This window comes from Chanos chanos, chromosome 5 (assembly GCF_902362185.1).
Source record: "Chanos chanos chromosome 5, fChaCha1.1, whole genome shotgun sequence".
NCBI classification, from domain to species: domain Eukaryota; kingdom Metazoa; phylum Chordata; class Actinopteri; order Gonorynchiformes; family Chanidae; genus Chanos; species Chanos chanos.
The window spans coordinates 30,126,708-30,142,689 of NC_044499.1; the positions used below are offsets into that span (position 1 = coordinate 30,126,708).

At 38.8% G+C, this 15,982-nt stretch overlaps 2 protein-coding genes across 3 annotated transcripts; one reads left to right on the forward strand and one right to left on the reverse strand.

The window, feature by feature from the left end:
• The first annotated feature begins 3,518 nt into the window (after positions 1-3,518).
• On the forward strand, positions 3,519-8,100 carry LOC115811531 (voltage-dependent anion-selective channel protein 2). Its single transcript, XM_030773773.1, has 9 exons — positions 3,519-3,629; positions 4,928-4,999; positions 5,499-5,548; positions 5,684-5,836; positions 5,932-5,984; positions 6,098-6,325; positions 6,734-6,884; positions 7,261-7,318; positions 7,728-8,100. Exons 2-9 carry the CDS (start codon positions 4,933-4,935, stop codon positions 7,817-7,819), a joined length of 852 nt encoding a protein of 283 aa, XP_030629633.1. The 5' UTR covers positions 3,519-3,629; positions 4,928-4,932; the 3' UTR covers positions 7,820-8,100.
• Positions 8,101-8,812: 712 nt separating this feature from the next.
• LOC115811660 (catechol O-methyltransferase domain-containing protein 1) lies at positions 8,813-13,891 on the reverse strand. 2 transcript variants are annotated; one of them, XM_030773954.1, is made up of 7 exons: positions 13,826-13,891; positions 12,270-12,400; positions 12,022-12,127; positions 11,747-11,865; positions 10,036-10,090; positions 9,810-9,943; positions 8,813-9,453 (listed from the first exon to the last, which is right to left on the reverse strand). In XM_030773954.1, exons 2-7 carry the CDS (start codon positions 12,372-12,374, stop codon positions 9,301-9,303), a joined length of 672 nt encoding a protein of 223 aa, XP_030629814.1. In that variant the 5' UTR covers positions 12,375-12,400; positions 13,826-13,891; the 3' UTR covers positions 8,813-9,300. The 2 variants fall into 2 exon arrangements, with proteins under 2 accessions (XP_030629814.1, XP_030629813.1); XM_030773953.1 differs by lacking the exon at positions 13,826-13,891 and adding an exon at positions 12,791-12,890.
• Positions 13,892-15,982: the final 2,091 nt, after the last annotated feature.

Here is a 15,982-nt window from a genome sequence, read left to right on the forward strand (position 1 = left end):
TAGATAATTCTGTTGTGAGTTTCCCAACATCATATCATCCTTTACACTGTAATATATTTACATGACCCTAATCTTTAAAGCAATATGAATCTTCTGAGTAATAATTAACATTGTTTAATTGCTTAATGTTATCATTTCAAGCATTTGGTAGATTTGGGCTGGGCCTTGCGTCTTTTTTTTTATTGCCATGAAACTAACTTGTGCACAAATCCCTCTGCAGTCTTTTAAAAATACTGCAGACTTTTTTTTTTTTTTTTTTTTGCTTGAGCAGTGTTAGAGAAATATCCACAAAGAAATTCACATTTCAGTATTTCTACTTTTTTTTGCTTTTCTATTTTTTTTAAACAAATTGGATGTGTTACAACATAATTTCCTTTTGACTGGTTTTTGCAGTGTTTTTTTTCTGCCTTGCTCTTGCTACTGTACCTTGACACCATTTCAAGTCTAGTGACATACCAATGAAAACACAAAACACGCCAAAGCATGGAGTGAAAACGTACATTTGTCTTAAGTGTCATTCCAGCTGCCAAGATCCTTTTAGTATAGATTCTTTATAGAAAACAATGCACTTATGGCATTGAATTTCTCTGGTTTGTTGTCTGTCACATTCAATGTCTTGGTGAGTAAGGGTACTATATACCTCGTTGAGTTTACAATTTACACGTAACTGAATTTCTAGAGCATATTATCTGTTTAATACAAGTTGAACAGCCACAGCAATATTACTGACTCGTTCATTTTTTTTATTTGATGTCTTAAGTTGTTTATGGAGAAAGGTGTGTCGTTTTTGAAGGCACAGGGGTGTAAGAGATACAGACCCGAGGAAACTTTGGTGTTGGTTTTTGTTTTAAAATGTACTTGTGTGGATCCTATGATGAAGTTGGTAATTGGTTGATGGTGTAATGTGTGTCTTCATGAAGATGATGTTCAGGTGGTGTCATATCTCTGAAACTAGGATAACATGTATTTCATCCTTGTTAAAATCCCTTGGAGAACTGTGATGTGGAGCTGATGCCTGATTTGCACAATGATGTAAAGAAATTTAAGAATTTGAGTCGTATGTATACTGCTGGAAGAAGATAGTGTGTCACAGGTATAATATAAATACCACTTTTATATAAAACCATTTTTCAAAATGTTAACGTGAGATTGCCTAACATTGTTATTCTGTAAGATTTTTTCATTTTGTTTTTTAAAGAAGCGATACTGGGAGGATTAGAGAGTATAGCTACCCTGTTGTGATGTCCGGTTGTTTAAAGGTTGTGGGGTTACATGTGATTTAAGAATGAACATTTTAACTTTTAGACTTTTCATCTCATGTGGTGTATTTCAAGTAGCTTTTAATCAAACACCAGGGAAACTAATTCTGTTACTGCTTTACATGGTCAGACAAACATCATACGTAGTTTGGAATATTACTCGCAGTTTACCGTTCAGATAAATGAGCTGAGATCGATTTGGTTATAATGAGCACTTCAACGTCAGTGGAGGACTTCGAGTGTAAACGAGTAAATAAAGAACTAAAAGTGAATGAAAAATAAACATGCCAAAATACAAAAAGAAAAACCAGTAAATGAATAAATGAATTAATTTGGAAATTAAATCAGAATGTTAGTGTATGTCATAGTATGTGTGTACATATTTATTTATTCTGTTTATATGTATTATGGTAATATTAATGCATTTGCTCTGTTACTTGTTTATTTACTTTGCTCTTTTTTTTTTAATTTATTAACGTTTATCCACTTCTCGCAAGGAAAACACAATACTAATATATTTCAGTTTTCTTTACATTAAAAGAATGGAAATGTATTTCCACCCGAGCTAAGAATGGTGCGTTCCAAAGCCCCGGGATCAGCTGTCCATTCTGCTGTGGACATGCGAGGGGGCACATCTGGTCGTTAGCCGTCTGCATGCGCCCTAGACTTGAGAGTAAGACAGTTCGTTAACGTAAGAGCAGTAACTGTAAACTTTGACCGTAGGCCTCTTGAACAAATTTACCCTTATACGACAGAACATACATTGACCTTGCTTAATATACGGTCCGTTAATTGTTGATCCCAGCGCGTAGGCTGACTGAATGCCTGTGTAAAGATTTTTTCCAGCAACTACTCGATCTTGAACGTCGCTTTTCACAGTATGTAGCCTATATCTTTCTCCTTGCATGATAAAGAGAAAAGAAAATAAATGGATGAAAGAATGAATAAATAAAAGAATAAATAAACACGCACATACATACTTGAAATTGTTTTGTTTTTACATTTATGTCAGAAGTCATTTAAGTAAGATTTGCTAGTTAATTTGTTTTTGGTTCTTTTTTGTTTGTTTGTTTTTTAAAAACTTTTTTATTCGGTTTTATTCCTTTATTTTGCCCCTCTAAGATCATAAACATGCTACATTACCCTTAACAATTTGTGAACAATTTTAGCAATGGAAATGACTGTAGCAAGAATCTGCTGTGTCCTTGCAGGTCTGTTGAATGTGTTCATTGTAAGATGCACTGTATTCCTGCCATCATGAATAAAGATTACCATTTGTCTATTTTCAGTGGCATGTTTTTTATTCTGCTTAGGCACGTTAAAGTCAGTTATTCCTGTTCGCCCATGCTGTACACTATGTGCACGTGAGGATGTTTGTCACGCCTTACGTGACTGTGATGTGGATTACCGGGGATTCCGGGAATCGGAGCAGATATTTTGAGAGGGGTTTGCTTTTTTTTTTTTTTTTGGAATCTACGCGCTTGGATGGTTCATGGCTCTGGTCCGCTGTCTTTCGTGTAGACCAGGTTTTCATCCCACTGTATTGATTGTATCGCTCAGTTTGTGGAGGGGGGATAATAGTTCTAATGGGCGGCCCAGAAAACTGATAAGGTTGTACTATGTAATAATAACAAACGGCAAAATATCGCAGTCTTTAGGGTGTGTGTAAAAAGGTATATTCTTTCAAAGAATTATACACACTGAAAAATTCAGATTCTTCCTTGTTCCTGTGGCGTCTTTCAGTTTATTTACTACAGGACAATGTAAATACTATTAAAATTTAATCGAAAATTGAAATCCGTCTAAAATACTACCCAGAGTCAACCTTACACCCATTCAGTTCTACGTTTTCTAACGGCTGGAATATAAAGAGTGGCACATCAAACGTTACAAAAATTATTAAAAGCCACTTAATTGGTGGTTGGACTAAGCTAAATTTATCCTCTGACTCTAAAACTCAAACTCTAAAGTCCACAATTATTTATCCATGGTTACCATGACGATAGTTCTATTCGATCGCTCCCCACAGCTGCGAGTAAAAAAAAGATCTAAAAATAAATCATACATAAATAATAAATGCATTTGATCAGTACGAAGCGCGATAGCATGATTCCGGTACCCTGTTTATCTCAACATGTTAGTTTTATTTCCTTGCTGACAAGGTTTGTATTCCAACAGGCAAAAAAAAGGCAGCTATATAATTTCAGGGTCCTACAGGCCGGTGTTATGAGGGTTAGCATCGCTAGCGTACGTGTGTGCTGTCTCCTTCACATCGCCCTCCAGTAACTTAGGTGAGAGTCACCGCGGCGCTACAGCTCTACAGGGACAGCCTCAGACGTGATCCTTCAGACACATAGCTCAAATACTCTGGTAAGATATGACAGTTTGATTGTTCACTTCGAGCTTGTCAATTTAATGTCACTTGTGTCAGGTATGATCTACCATTAGTTAACTTAGCTCCTTAGGCTAGCCAGTTAGAGCATGGCCTGACTAGTTTGTCCTCACTGCACCGTGTTGGGGAATGTGAAATCCGACTCAGTTATGAATCGTGTAGTTTGCGTACTGAACTGGTTGCTAACACTAGAGATTGCTAGAGCTACGAAATTTATTATAAGTATGAAAATGAAAACTGCCCTGGTCTTGGATAGCCAGTGCATTAAGTTGTAGACAGTCAAGTTAGGTGGTTATTAATTATCGATCACCGGTTTGTCATGTAATCCAACTTAATTAATATAGACTAACCAAGTTAGCTGACATTAGCCTGTTGGCATGCACGCAATTTGACCTAAAGTGTATTCGGAATAGCTAGGTCAAAACCTTTCCTGCTGTCGAGTTAGCCAGACTTGTCAATGAGGACAGCCAACATACATGGAACTTGGTTAAAGCTGTTATATAGTGGTGCAGGTCAGCTATTTTGACAGACCGAGATAGTCGTACAAGTTTGATATTAATAAGTTGCCTTTAGAAAAGACAACACAGAGCTTTACTGTCATTGTGGTTTCGTGCTGAGTCAAGCTAAGCAACTGCTGTTAACAGTCTTAGGGAACTTTAATATGCTTAATTAGTTAAGACACAAAGTCACTCCATCCACTGGAAAATAATCCACCACCGACTCTTGTACTGATGGATAAACAAACAAGGCAAGCTATGATCGCCGTCAGATTATTGACGACGTTTCTTCGCTCCGTTTGATGTGAAGATGGTTAACTGCAGTTAGCCTTGCCCCATGAAATCACTATGCTTTCGAGAGCCTCGCAGTGGAGGAATTATATTAATAAAACCAAGTGCGCACACCTAAAACAGTCGAAAAAATGTCAGTTGCTTCAAACTCCCAACTAAAACGTGCCGATGACAAAATAAATAAATAAAAATACGTTGTCAAATCATTCGCGAAATACGCTCAGTGTGTCGGAAACTTTTGTTCAATACAACAGCCGTCGCGCTTCTCAAGGCGTGCACAACTGCCTTTCACCTGGAAGACACAGTGTATTAGGATGTAAGAGCTAATTCATAGTGAGGCAGCGGTTGTGTGAGTTGAGAATGGAGTTTGGTGTGCTTCTGGATGTCCTTTAGAGCCATGCAACATGGCTCAATCACTTTAGATAAAAATATGATGTTGTACATGTTTAGAAATTTCTTTCCAGTATTTTTTTTTTTTTTAATCACAGATAAAATGGCTGTTCCTCCATCATATGGTGACCTTGGCAAATCTGCAAAGGACATTTTTAACAAAGGATATGGTATGGATAGAGAGAGTACTTTTTCCTTTCACTTTTGTTTTGCCTGCATGAGAGAGAAAAGTCACTGATTGGTCTATAAAAACACACAGGCCTCACACAGTTGTTCCACCCAGTAATTTGCCCGTGACTGTATGGCTTACTACCTAAAATAAGACTGCAACCTTATAGCTATTTTTTTATAGCACAAGATATGTCATCTCTTACTGAATTTTGACGCTGAGAATTATACTAGTGAGCAAGTAAGTTTTGCTAGATGACTTATGTTTATATAATTCTTACCTGTGTTTTGTCCTACAGTAGTGGTGATCTGTTAAGCAGGGTAGTAGTTGTTGAGGATAAATTAGGCAACCACAATACATTTTAACTCCCTATTACAGAAACTGAAATACAATTCACCGATTATCCATTTAACTATTTTTTATGGGGACTGAAATCATTCTTTGATTTTACCCTGAAAGTCATTCCTTTCAAACTTGATTATTCCTTCTTCCTTTTAAAGGCTTTGGATTGGTGAAACTTGATGTGAAGACCAAGTCAGTCAACGGGGTGGTATGTATATTCTTGGAAGTTGAGGAATTTACTGAAAACACAATGGCAATAGAGACAATAGATTTGCATAGACTTTGACAATATCCCTCTTCTGAAGTTGTTACTAAATAACTTTTTTCCCCCTCCAAATATCAGGAATTCAAAACCACTGGTTCATCAAATACTGACACAAACAAAGTCAACGGCAACCTGGAAACCAAGTACAAATGGGCTGAGTATGGACTCACTTTCACTGAGAAATGGAACACCGACAACACCCTGGGAACAGAAATCACAGTCGAAGACCAGGTGAGGAGAGAGGGAACCTGTCAAAATATAATACACCTGCTGCTTTTTCACCTGACATGGTATGAATAAATGTCTCAATTTTTTTTTTTATATAGATCACCAAAGGATTGAAGCTTACCTTTGACACAACTTTTTCACCAAACACTGGGTAAGGTCAGATTTTACTCTTTGGATCCTGTATACCCCTGATACTTCAAATTGATAGTTTCCACAATATGGCCGAGCGGTGTTGACCTGTTCATGGCTTCTTTTTTTTTTCAGCAAGAAGAGTGGAAAGGTGAAGACTGCTTACAAGCGTGAATATGTAAATCTTGGCTGTGATGTTGACTTTGACTTTGCTGGTCCTACAATCCATGGAGCAGCTGTGGTTGGCTATGAGGGCTGGCTAGCTGGTTACCAGATGTCATTTGACAGTGCCAAATCCAAAATGACCCAGAACAACTTTGCGATTGGCTACCAGACTGGCGATTTCCAGTTGCACACCAATGTGTAAGTCCTTAAAACTCTTTATACCAATGTATAAAAGCATAGACACTGACAAATGTAGATTTGATTCTCTTGTCTTCCCTACTGTAAATTGTCTTTATGGAGCATGACTTGGCATAGTGCAGTATTGGAATTTTGTGACAAAGGTTTACTGATTGAAACTGTAAGTGGCAGTTAACTGCGTGTATGATGTACGTGTACCTTGTGAGTCATGTATATTGGTCATTCTTATTGTTCTGTTACATTGTGGGCAGCAATTTGATGCTTAATTTCCTGCATCCAGTTCATTGGACGTTTTGGATACTTTGCTCGTACAGCTCAATGGGGAAAAGGGCTTTACAAGTGGATTCTGAGTGAACTGAGGTAATAAAGGGAGCCGGTAGATGAATTTTGCCGGACTGTGTGTTGCAGGAATGATGGCTCTGAGTTTGGTGGCTCCATCTACCAAAAAGTGAGTGATAAACTGGAGACTGCAGTGAGCTTGGCTTGGACCTCAGGCAGCAACAGCACACGCTTTGGCATTGGTGCCAAGTACCAGCTGGACTCCAGCGCCTCCATTAGTGTAAGTGGCCTCTCTGTCTTTCACCAACAGACAGATTTATTAAGGCGTTTTAATGCATGTTTAAATTAATGGTTTGTGTAAAACCAATAACAGGACTAGTCACTAGCACGTGACAAATGGCTCCACCAGTTGTTGGCCATGTTAGTGGTTTTAGCACATGGCTAAGTACATCACCACTGTCAGTCTCTTAAGTGCCTCCCACAGTGTTGTGACTGCATTCCTCCATCATGTCCAGTTTGCTAGCTCAACCCAGCACCAAGTCCTCATTAAAAAAAATGCTTGTATTCCTCTTACCATCAGCAGTTCCATCTTTTCTGGGCAGATTTCTCAAGTGTTCCCTGAATGTAATCAGGACAGATGTTTGTTTATTTTACAGGCTAAAGTGAACAACGCCAGCCTGGTTGGAGTCGGCTACACCCAAACCCTCAGGCCAGGTCAGTGGATTTGATTTTGACATCATATCGAACATCTATGAACTGTCTGCAATGCCCATGAAAATACCACATCAATTTCAATCAAATTTGCAGAGAGTTTATATCTAATGTGTCCATTTTGTGACAACCAGAAAGTCCTTTTTTTATCTTAAAGAAACATAATTCATCATGGTGTAATACTGTTTTAGTTTAAAAATAGGGGTGAACTACGCTAACATTTAATTGAGAGTTTCATCTTCCCTCCTTCTTACTGATGGACCATAGGAAGGCATCAGGTCTTTCATCTGAAAATTCCACCTGATTTTTTCAATTAGAAATGACAGAAAGCAGATCTCAGAGTTGGAATAATATTAGAATTTTATTTCTCAAATTGGATTACAGGGACTAATGCACTATTCTCCTGTTGCAGGTGTGAAGCTGACCTTATCTGCTCTGGTTGACGGGAAGAGCATTAATTCTGGTGGCCACAAGCTGGGACTGGGTCTGGAACTGGAGGCATAACAGGAGGTCACTGGTTCAGTGACTCGGAAAGGGATTTGTGGAGGAATTTGGCCTTATGAATTTCTGGCTCCAACCAGCAGGGGAAATCTCAGAGGGAAGAGGAAAAAACAAAGCAGGCACCCACTCCTGTATTGCAGTTACACAGAAAATGTCTCAGCTGCAGACCACACCCCTTTTTTGGTTTCTAGACCTTCCGTAAAAACACCTGTTTTATTTATTTGGTCTTTTCCCCACTCTGTGATGTTGCCATTCTCATAAAATACACTTCTTTTGAAAACGGACACCCTCTGCATGTTTGGCTTTTGTTTTGACTCTCACTTTCTCCCTATCCAAAGATTATGCGAGTGTTCCAATAATGTTCTTTTGAATGTAGTCAAAGCCACACCTGGTCTTCACTCTAGAGTATGCTACTAGTAATAATCAAATGATATTATACTTTTGCTGATTTGCACATTAGCAACCATACTTTCCCAGTCTTGCCAAGTTTTCCTTAGTTATGACCAGTGTCCCATTCCACTACATTTTGTGAGATCTGGTTGGTTCTTATTTATTTATTTATTTCTGCTTTAGTAGATGTAAATCCAGTAAATCTTGTTACTCTGGGTGATATTGGCTGTGGTTCCTCCCCACCCCGTTTCAAAATCATAAGGAATACTGTGAGTCATGCCAAAAAGGGTTTGTCTGAATTTGTGACCGGTACAGATAACAGAATTTAAAACTGGGTGTAGTTCTTTGATAAGCCCCAAAGATCGACGGCCAAAACACTACAGCCATACAGTTTGCCAGGGATGTGTTCTCCAGAACCTCTCAAAGTCTCCTTGTGTTATGTCATGATTACAATAAAATTCTTGAACTTGACCCGTTGCAGTTTATGTAGCGCTCAGATCCTTGGACAGGGACTTACTGTAAGTGTGAACTTTCAGATTGTTTCCCAGTTCAGTGGAACAGTAGAGGAGTACGGGAGGGGGGCCGGTTCAGAAGAACTACACAATCATCAGTAACAATGATTTTAATGACCATAAAAGTGAACCATGAGGTCTACAGCAGGATTGAGTCTTGTCTTGATTTAAAAAGTTTCAAGAGTAGCAGAGAAGGAAGTTTTTTGCCCTTAACAGGAACAACAAATACATAAAACTAGAAGCCTCAAAAATGTAAGACAGAACATCTTCAAAATTAAAAACAGGAGAAAGTTGATAGAACTTCTTAAGAACCTGATCAAAAAAAAAAAAAAAAAAATTGGGACCCAACATAAAACCCTAAGCAGTGGGAGAAACAACAACATTGTGGCATTATAAACTAGTTTCTATACACAAGCATACAACTGACTGATTTGATTGTGTGGAAGTTTTGAAAGTGAAGACATGTCATTCACGAAAATGACCACAGAAAGACTCAGTATGTCCATCGACGTCTGACTTACAAATCCTCCACAGCACTACTGGACCTACCCGTCTAAAACCACTAACAGTCCTCCTGAGAGATTACAGTTTAAAGGCTAGCGTAAGCCCGTCTCCCACTGTTAGCATGCTCAGGTTGATCCTTGTGTCCCTGAGCAGTTTCTTGTTCAGCTTGTCGATGGCCAGCGTGTCCAGGTCGTCCTCCGCCGGGTTCAGGACCTTCCCACCCCACAGAACCTAAAGCCAGAGGACATCATCCGTCACAGACTGAAGCAGTGTCACACAGAGGCAGGAGGTGACCTCTGACAGGTCACCGGGTCGGCATAAGCAAACTCTCCTTTAGCACAGCTGACTTTACACAGGCTCGTTTTCTGCGGGGTGATTTTGTTTAAATGATATCCAGCAGATATATGGAATATAACATCAAGAAGAACAATAGTAATAATAATTGATTTTACTTACTATACTATACTTACTATATCATCTTTCAAGAAATTCAAAGACATTACGCTGAGAGGGAAAACAAAGAAAAAGGAAAGGGAATCATCTATTTACACTTTCATAGCAATAACTGTTATGTTGAGTATACTCACGTTGTCAATGGCGATAATGCCACCTTTCCGTAGCAGCTGAAGAGATTTCTCATAGTAGCCGTCATAGTTCACTTTGTCTGCATCAATGAAGATGAAGTCAAAGGTTTCTGCTTCTCCGGCAGCCAGTAGGCTGTCTGTGAACCGTATAAAGCAAACTTGTTATGAGTTAAAGCTTTAACCAGAAACACTTGATTGTTTTCACTGGCAAATGTTTGTGTTGACTCACCCAGTGTTTTCAGTGCTGGCTGTATACGAAGATCTATTTTATGTTCAACTCCAGCCTGAGAGGAGGAACATTGTCTTCATCAGACTTATTAGGTGTTAACCACATAACACAAGAGAGCCTGTTCACATTATGGAGCACATTCACTGAAGCATTACAACACAGGTTTGATTTGCCGGCATATGCAAAAAACATAAAGCATCCAACAGATGGTCTCGACATGCTGACCAATCCCTTTCAGTGTTACTGCATATGTATTTGCATATGTTAAGTAAATTAGGACTTAAGTGTTGATCCAGCAGCATGCATGTCATTGCATGAACCTGGATTCTCAGAGACCAAACTACCTGTTCTGATGAAAGCATGTTCAAAAAACAAAAATATGACCCAAAACTCCTCCCAGTGTTCTTTTCATGAATGTCACATTCCTGAATGATGTTTTCTCTTCTCACTGAGAACAAGTTGAAAATGGCCCATAACCACAGAAAAAAAATATACCCAGCAAATGCTACCACATGTCTCATAATTTAACAGGTACATCAAAATGCAGACAGGGGGACATATTAATTCAACTACAGTATGTGAAGTTCTGTCTGGCAGTAATGGATTCTCATGTGTTTACTGAGAATTACATAATACAGTGGATAAAGACAGTTGTAAACTGGTTTGACAGTCGGTGTGGGACTTCCTGGTCAGTAACCTGCCTCTACAGAGAAATTCAATCAATGGAGAAATGACCTTCACATACTGTGCTCCTTCAACTTACTACATTAAAAACAAATAAGCAAGCAAGCAAACAACCCTATCCTTTTCAGCCACCCTCAAAATGTGCCTTTAAAGGCATAGAGCAGAAGTGAAGAAACATGCCATAACAAATCTGGTCATTTCTGCTAAATCATTCTTAAATGCTTGTGACCTTGCTCTAGTTTTGGTTATTTGTTTAATCATCAACCAAAAGTAAAGAGTGAGTCAGTTTGGCCTATATTCATATCTTTGCTACTAGGATCAACAAAGACCTTGTACATTTAATGCTGTAACACTGAAGAAATGGAAGTGAGAAGAATGTGAGTGCAATTGGTTTCTGATACCCTGTCAGGTTAGAAGTTAAATGTTTGACGAGGTTCACCAATTACCTGATATAACAGTCAGGCTTAGCCAGTCAGCATATAACAGGAGGGAAATTGCATGTCAAATCTTAGAACAGGTCTGCAGCTTTTCCAAACAAATATTGCAAAAGTGTGTGTAGTCTTTATTTCCAAATAATTAGACAAGTGCCGGTTCCGAATTATTTTGTATGTCATGCAATACTTTTTGATTCCAGTTATCTGCAGTTTAGATTCTTTTAGCACCATAACCCCCACTATCAATCTGGTCTTCATTCCAGATTTTTTCATCCACTATAGATGATGTTAAATACACCCTCACACACTGTACGTACACATATAAAATGTCCCTGAATACTGTGTTTTTACAGAACTGCCTTGCATATATAATCACACATAATTAGTGATTACACTTGCGAGAAATCCCAAACTGCACTGTAATCCCATCGCTCCTATGTGGCAGCTACAGTATCCTTTTGGAGTTAATATACACGTACACACTTATCAGAGACATCTAACAGACATGGAGTAATGTAAACCCTTTGTTTATGAGCTGTGTCTACGAAGCCAAACTGGACATGACACAGGATCTCCACACTGACTCCCCTCACCTCTTTCCAGAAAGGGAAGCCTATGTTTGGGTACTTCTCATCGATATCACAGGCTATGACTTGTCCATCCTCTGGCAAAGCTAATGCTATGCTGAGAGAATTGTAGCCTGTATACACTCCTAGAAAGAACACATGCACAGTACATAAAATTAGAGGTATGTTGATAAACCCTTGACACACCCATAAAACTCAATAAGGCTGCCTGTTTTTGAAGTCCTGAGGACATAAGAGCTGTATAAAGATATCGTGTGACTAAGCTGCCTTACTGTACTTACCAATCTCAATGGCTTTCTTGGCTTTGATTAATTGTGCAAGATTGGCCATGAACTGGGACTGCTCAGAAGCAACCATCATGCGATTCCACGAATCCTCCATTGTTTTCTATTGCAGTCAAAGAAGTATGGGTGAATATTACACAATTAACAACCACAGATTTTGAAAAGTGTCACACCTGTGCCTTACATTTTGCTCTAAAATGATACCCAGCTTTAAAGAAAGGACAGACACCAAGGTTCTGACTTACCAGTCTCAGCTTCTTGAGTGCTGGATGTTCTCTCAGTGAGTGGCTGACCACATACTGCAACAAAGGGTTGTCTTTACCTCCACTGTGGCTTTTGGAGATACTCATTTTGGACAAGGTGGATTTCCGTTTCCCTACAAAGAGAGGAACTGTAATTGTTTCTACTAAACAATAACCACAATATTTCAATATTTAAGTCAATATTCAATTAAGTCAATTTCAATATTAAGCAGTTCCCATTTAATACATGAAAGGTTTCAAGAAAAATCTGAAGTTTCCTAATACTGAGCATCAGTATGTAGAGAAAGCATGAACTCGTCTCAGATGGTTAGCAAGCCGTGTAACCTGGCAAAAGTAATACTGGACGTTCATCAAATGATGGCGCTACAACAGCAACTTCAGACTGGGGATGAGCTTGGCACTGAACAACGTTAATACACCTTCGGTCTGTAAGTGTCTTTTCATGTAAATACTCCAAACACTCACAACGTGACGCGAAAACTCTCAAAATCAGACAAACTTACCAGCATAATATGCTATGATAAAGACCACCCCAATGGAAGCGGATCCTATAAGCGCTTCTTTTGATATACTTTGGAGTGCCATTTGTATGTGTGTACAAGTGTAAGGCGATATTGTAGTTTCACCATGAGGTAACTACCACTACCAAATTTACCTGGATATAGGAAACCTCATATTAGGCTACATTCTGATCATGAGAAACGCTGGTTTATTGGCTTGCGCGTTTATTACAACCATTATGACCAAAAGCATGTAATACGTTTCCTGTCCACACGATCGCGTCACATGACCATTCATGTGCTTCTTCAGTACATCATACGCCTGTTCTATACATCAAGCACCGGAGACTTCTTAACCGAATTAAATATCGTGAAATTAAAAGTGACATATCCGCAATACACAGTTTCGGTTGACGTATGAATACACTACCTACCGTTTTGCTGAACAAAATAAATTGTCTCGAAGCCTTAGCTTGCTGCTAAAATGATATCTGTCATATTTGTCCGATTCCCCTAAAAATTAATCTAAGAAATACAGTATAGTAGAACAAGCATGATAGCAGTTTTACTTTTCTGCAAAATAATTTATCGTATTAAAGTCTTCGTTTCCATCATCGCACTCATCTTTACAATGCTGTCATACACCACGTTTACATTCATTCATTTAGTGGACTTCTACGTCCGGCAGAATCAAATCCAGCATATAGCCACTGAGAACCTATCTGTTGCACAAGTGCTACCGTTCAGGTACTGCTATAAGACCAGATACAAATGCAAGGAAACTGGAAGGAAATAAGATTGGACTACAAGTGGGTCAAAAGCCCCCCATAATATAGATTTTTGAGTACCTCTGGCAACGACAATCACAGATAAGTTCTAGGTGGTACCAGTCACGGAGGGAAGGAAATTTACATCAAAATGCATGTATTAAATCATAGTATAGGAATCAAAACTGTGAAAATATAAACACTAACACTGTGTAAATGTAATGTTAACACTTTCCACTAAAAAATGTAAAGGATAAGGCATTTTGAATACCTAGAAAAACCAGATCCACTGACCGTTACAACAGATGATCGTGAAGCACTGCTTTGGGGATGTTGTCCTCTCTGCAGCTCACCCTGGTTGAAATGGTTCTCGTGGGCAAAGGGGCGGAGACTTGTCGCTAATTTGAATTCCTACGTTAACCTCACTGGAATATGTTGAACGACATGGATACTCGAGCGGGTCATGCTTGACCTGGTTTGTCTTCATAGATATTTATTTATATACACTTTGACACAGCTCTGTTCAGAATACACACTCTTTGTCAAATGTAGTGTGTATGAGTGACATTCGATTGACAGCTTTTAAATTCAGTTACACCTCTGGAATTACATAAAATCGTGTATTTTTAAGTCCCCCCCCCCCCCCCCCCCCCCCATTTCAGTATATGACTCAGCTAAACAAAAATCAAACAAACAAACAAAAAAAACCCCACGCACAAGCAAACAAACGAAGAAAAAAAAAGTTCTCAGACACACATGACCTCAAAATGAAACACGGTGCAAGGCGGGTCTACCACTAAAAGAAAAGGGCTTTGTTGATTTTTAAAGCAACGGGCATATGAAGGGCATGACTTTGAAATTCCTGATGTTGTTTTTCAGTCACAATCACCTAATTTACAAAAAAAATGAGGCCCGTATATTTCGTTCCAACAAGTTCCAACAACCTACGAGCTGCCCTAGAGAATTATGCTGATAAATTCACAGTGTCATAAACTGTGAAATCCAATATTTCTCTCATTAAGAAAAGTTCCATCAGCATATCCCATACACACGAATCCATTAAAACAACGCGGCTCTTTTTCTCACTGCCATAACCTCTACAATTTTTTACATTACATTACAATATTTATGTATAAATATTCATTATATATAATATTTATTGTATAACATGACATCTCACTCTAACTCACTATCGCCGCTCATCCTAATTGGGCTCGCGTTAGGTGCTGGAGCATTCATCGGGCGAAAGGCATGGAAACATACTGGACAGGTCGCCAGTCTATCATAGGGCAAACACACAGACAAACACACTCACAGCAATTCACCTGACTTGCATGTCTGTGGGAGGAGACCGGAGGAAACCCACGCAGACACGAGGAGAACATGCAACTCCACACAGAAAGGACGTGACGTGAAGTTTACAAAATCAGCAGTGAGTTTAATTATCCAGATGCTATGTATAAATAACTGCTATTCACTCCTATTGAGCCTAACACATTTTTAAAAAGTGTTATTTACTGTGTTTTTGGCAGACTCCAATAACATGTTCGTAAAGACTGCACAAATTTGTGTGCCGTTAAGCCGATATCCCTTGCAATAAACGTAATGAAAATTGTCGTTCGTTGTAAGTTAAATATATGTACACTAGGTGGCAGCACTAACCAAGCATTGGAAGGGACCACTCCCTCTAGCGTTGCCAGATGTACGATAGCCTATCGTGTTTGAAAAAAGTCGTTCAATAAATACGTGTTTTCTAAAATTAATTTTAATTTTAAGCCACTGGTCACAATACTTTAACATTTTCCATCTGGCAACGCTCTAGACCGCCTGCTGTTCTACCCTCTGTCTCTTCATTTTTGACTTTAGGAGGACATTTTTAACACCAGTAAATACTGAAGTTTTGAACTTGTGAGCACACACGGAATAAAAATAAGGTTTACGTTTTAATTGAATCAGTTCCACCTACGTGAGGTACATTGCCTTTTCTCAACTGAATTTGATTTTGTGTCTATGTAGGTGTATAAGCATGTGCAGAGCCATCAACTCTCACCGCCTTCCCTACAGCATCAAGTTATAAAAATCTATAAAGAGCTGTAAACATTATGAAGAGTTTCTGCTTATGAGTTTAATGTCCTACCCAAGCAATACGCTAATAACTTGGATGACGTGAAAACGTCATTTTGACCTTAATTGAGTAGATCATCTGCTCAGTGTGAGCCAGTTAGTCGAAGTGGAAAACGTGCCCTTTCTATGGGCATCCCTAGTTCAGAGCCAATGGTGTGTAATATCATAGTCAAACACACATACGAAACATGAAGGCAATGCCAGGAGGACATTTCAAGGCTTAAACTTTAATGGTCTTAGACAGAATCTGTGTCTGGCTCTAATTCAGTCAAAACATAGCAGAATCTCTTTCCCCCTTTGATTC

What these genes read in the sequence shown, in the direction of transcription:
- LOC115811531 (XM_030773773.1), top strand. Translation starts at nt 4,933, where the DNA reads ATGGCTGTTCCTCCATCATATGGTGACCTTGGCAAATCTGCAAAGGAC. An exon ending in AAATCACAGTCGAAGACCAG is followed by an intron (nt 5,837 to 5,931) that starts GTGAGGAGAGAG and finishes TTTTTTATATAG; the next exon opens with ATCACCAAAGGATTGAAGCT. An exon ending in ACTTTTTCACCAAACACTGG is followed by an intron (nt 5,985 to 6,097) that starts GTAAGGTCAGAT and finishes TTTTTTTTTCAG; the next exon opens with CAAGAAGAGTGGAAAGGTGA.
- LOC115811660 (XM_030773953.1), bottom strand. Translation starts at nt 12,872, where the DNA reads ATGGCACTCCAAAGTATATCAAAAGAAGCGCTTATAGGATCCGCTTCC. An exon ending in TATCATAGCATATTATGCTG is followed by an intron (nt 12,401 to 12,790) that starts GTAAGTTTGTCT and finishes CTCTCTTTGTAG; the next exon opens with GGAAACGGAAATCCACCTTG. An exon ending in GCATTATCGCCATTGACAAC is followed by an intron (nt 9,454 to 9,809) that starts GTGAGTATACTC and finishes CTCTGGCTTTAG; the next exon opens with GTTCTGTGGGGTGGGAAGGT.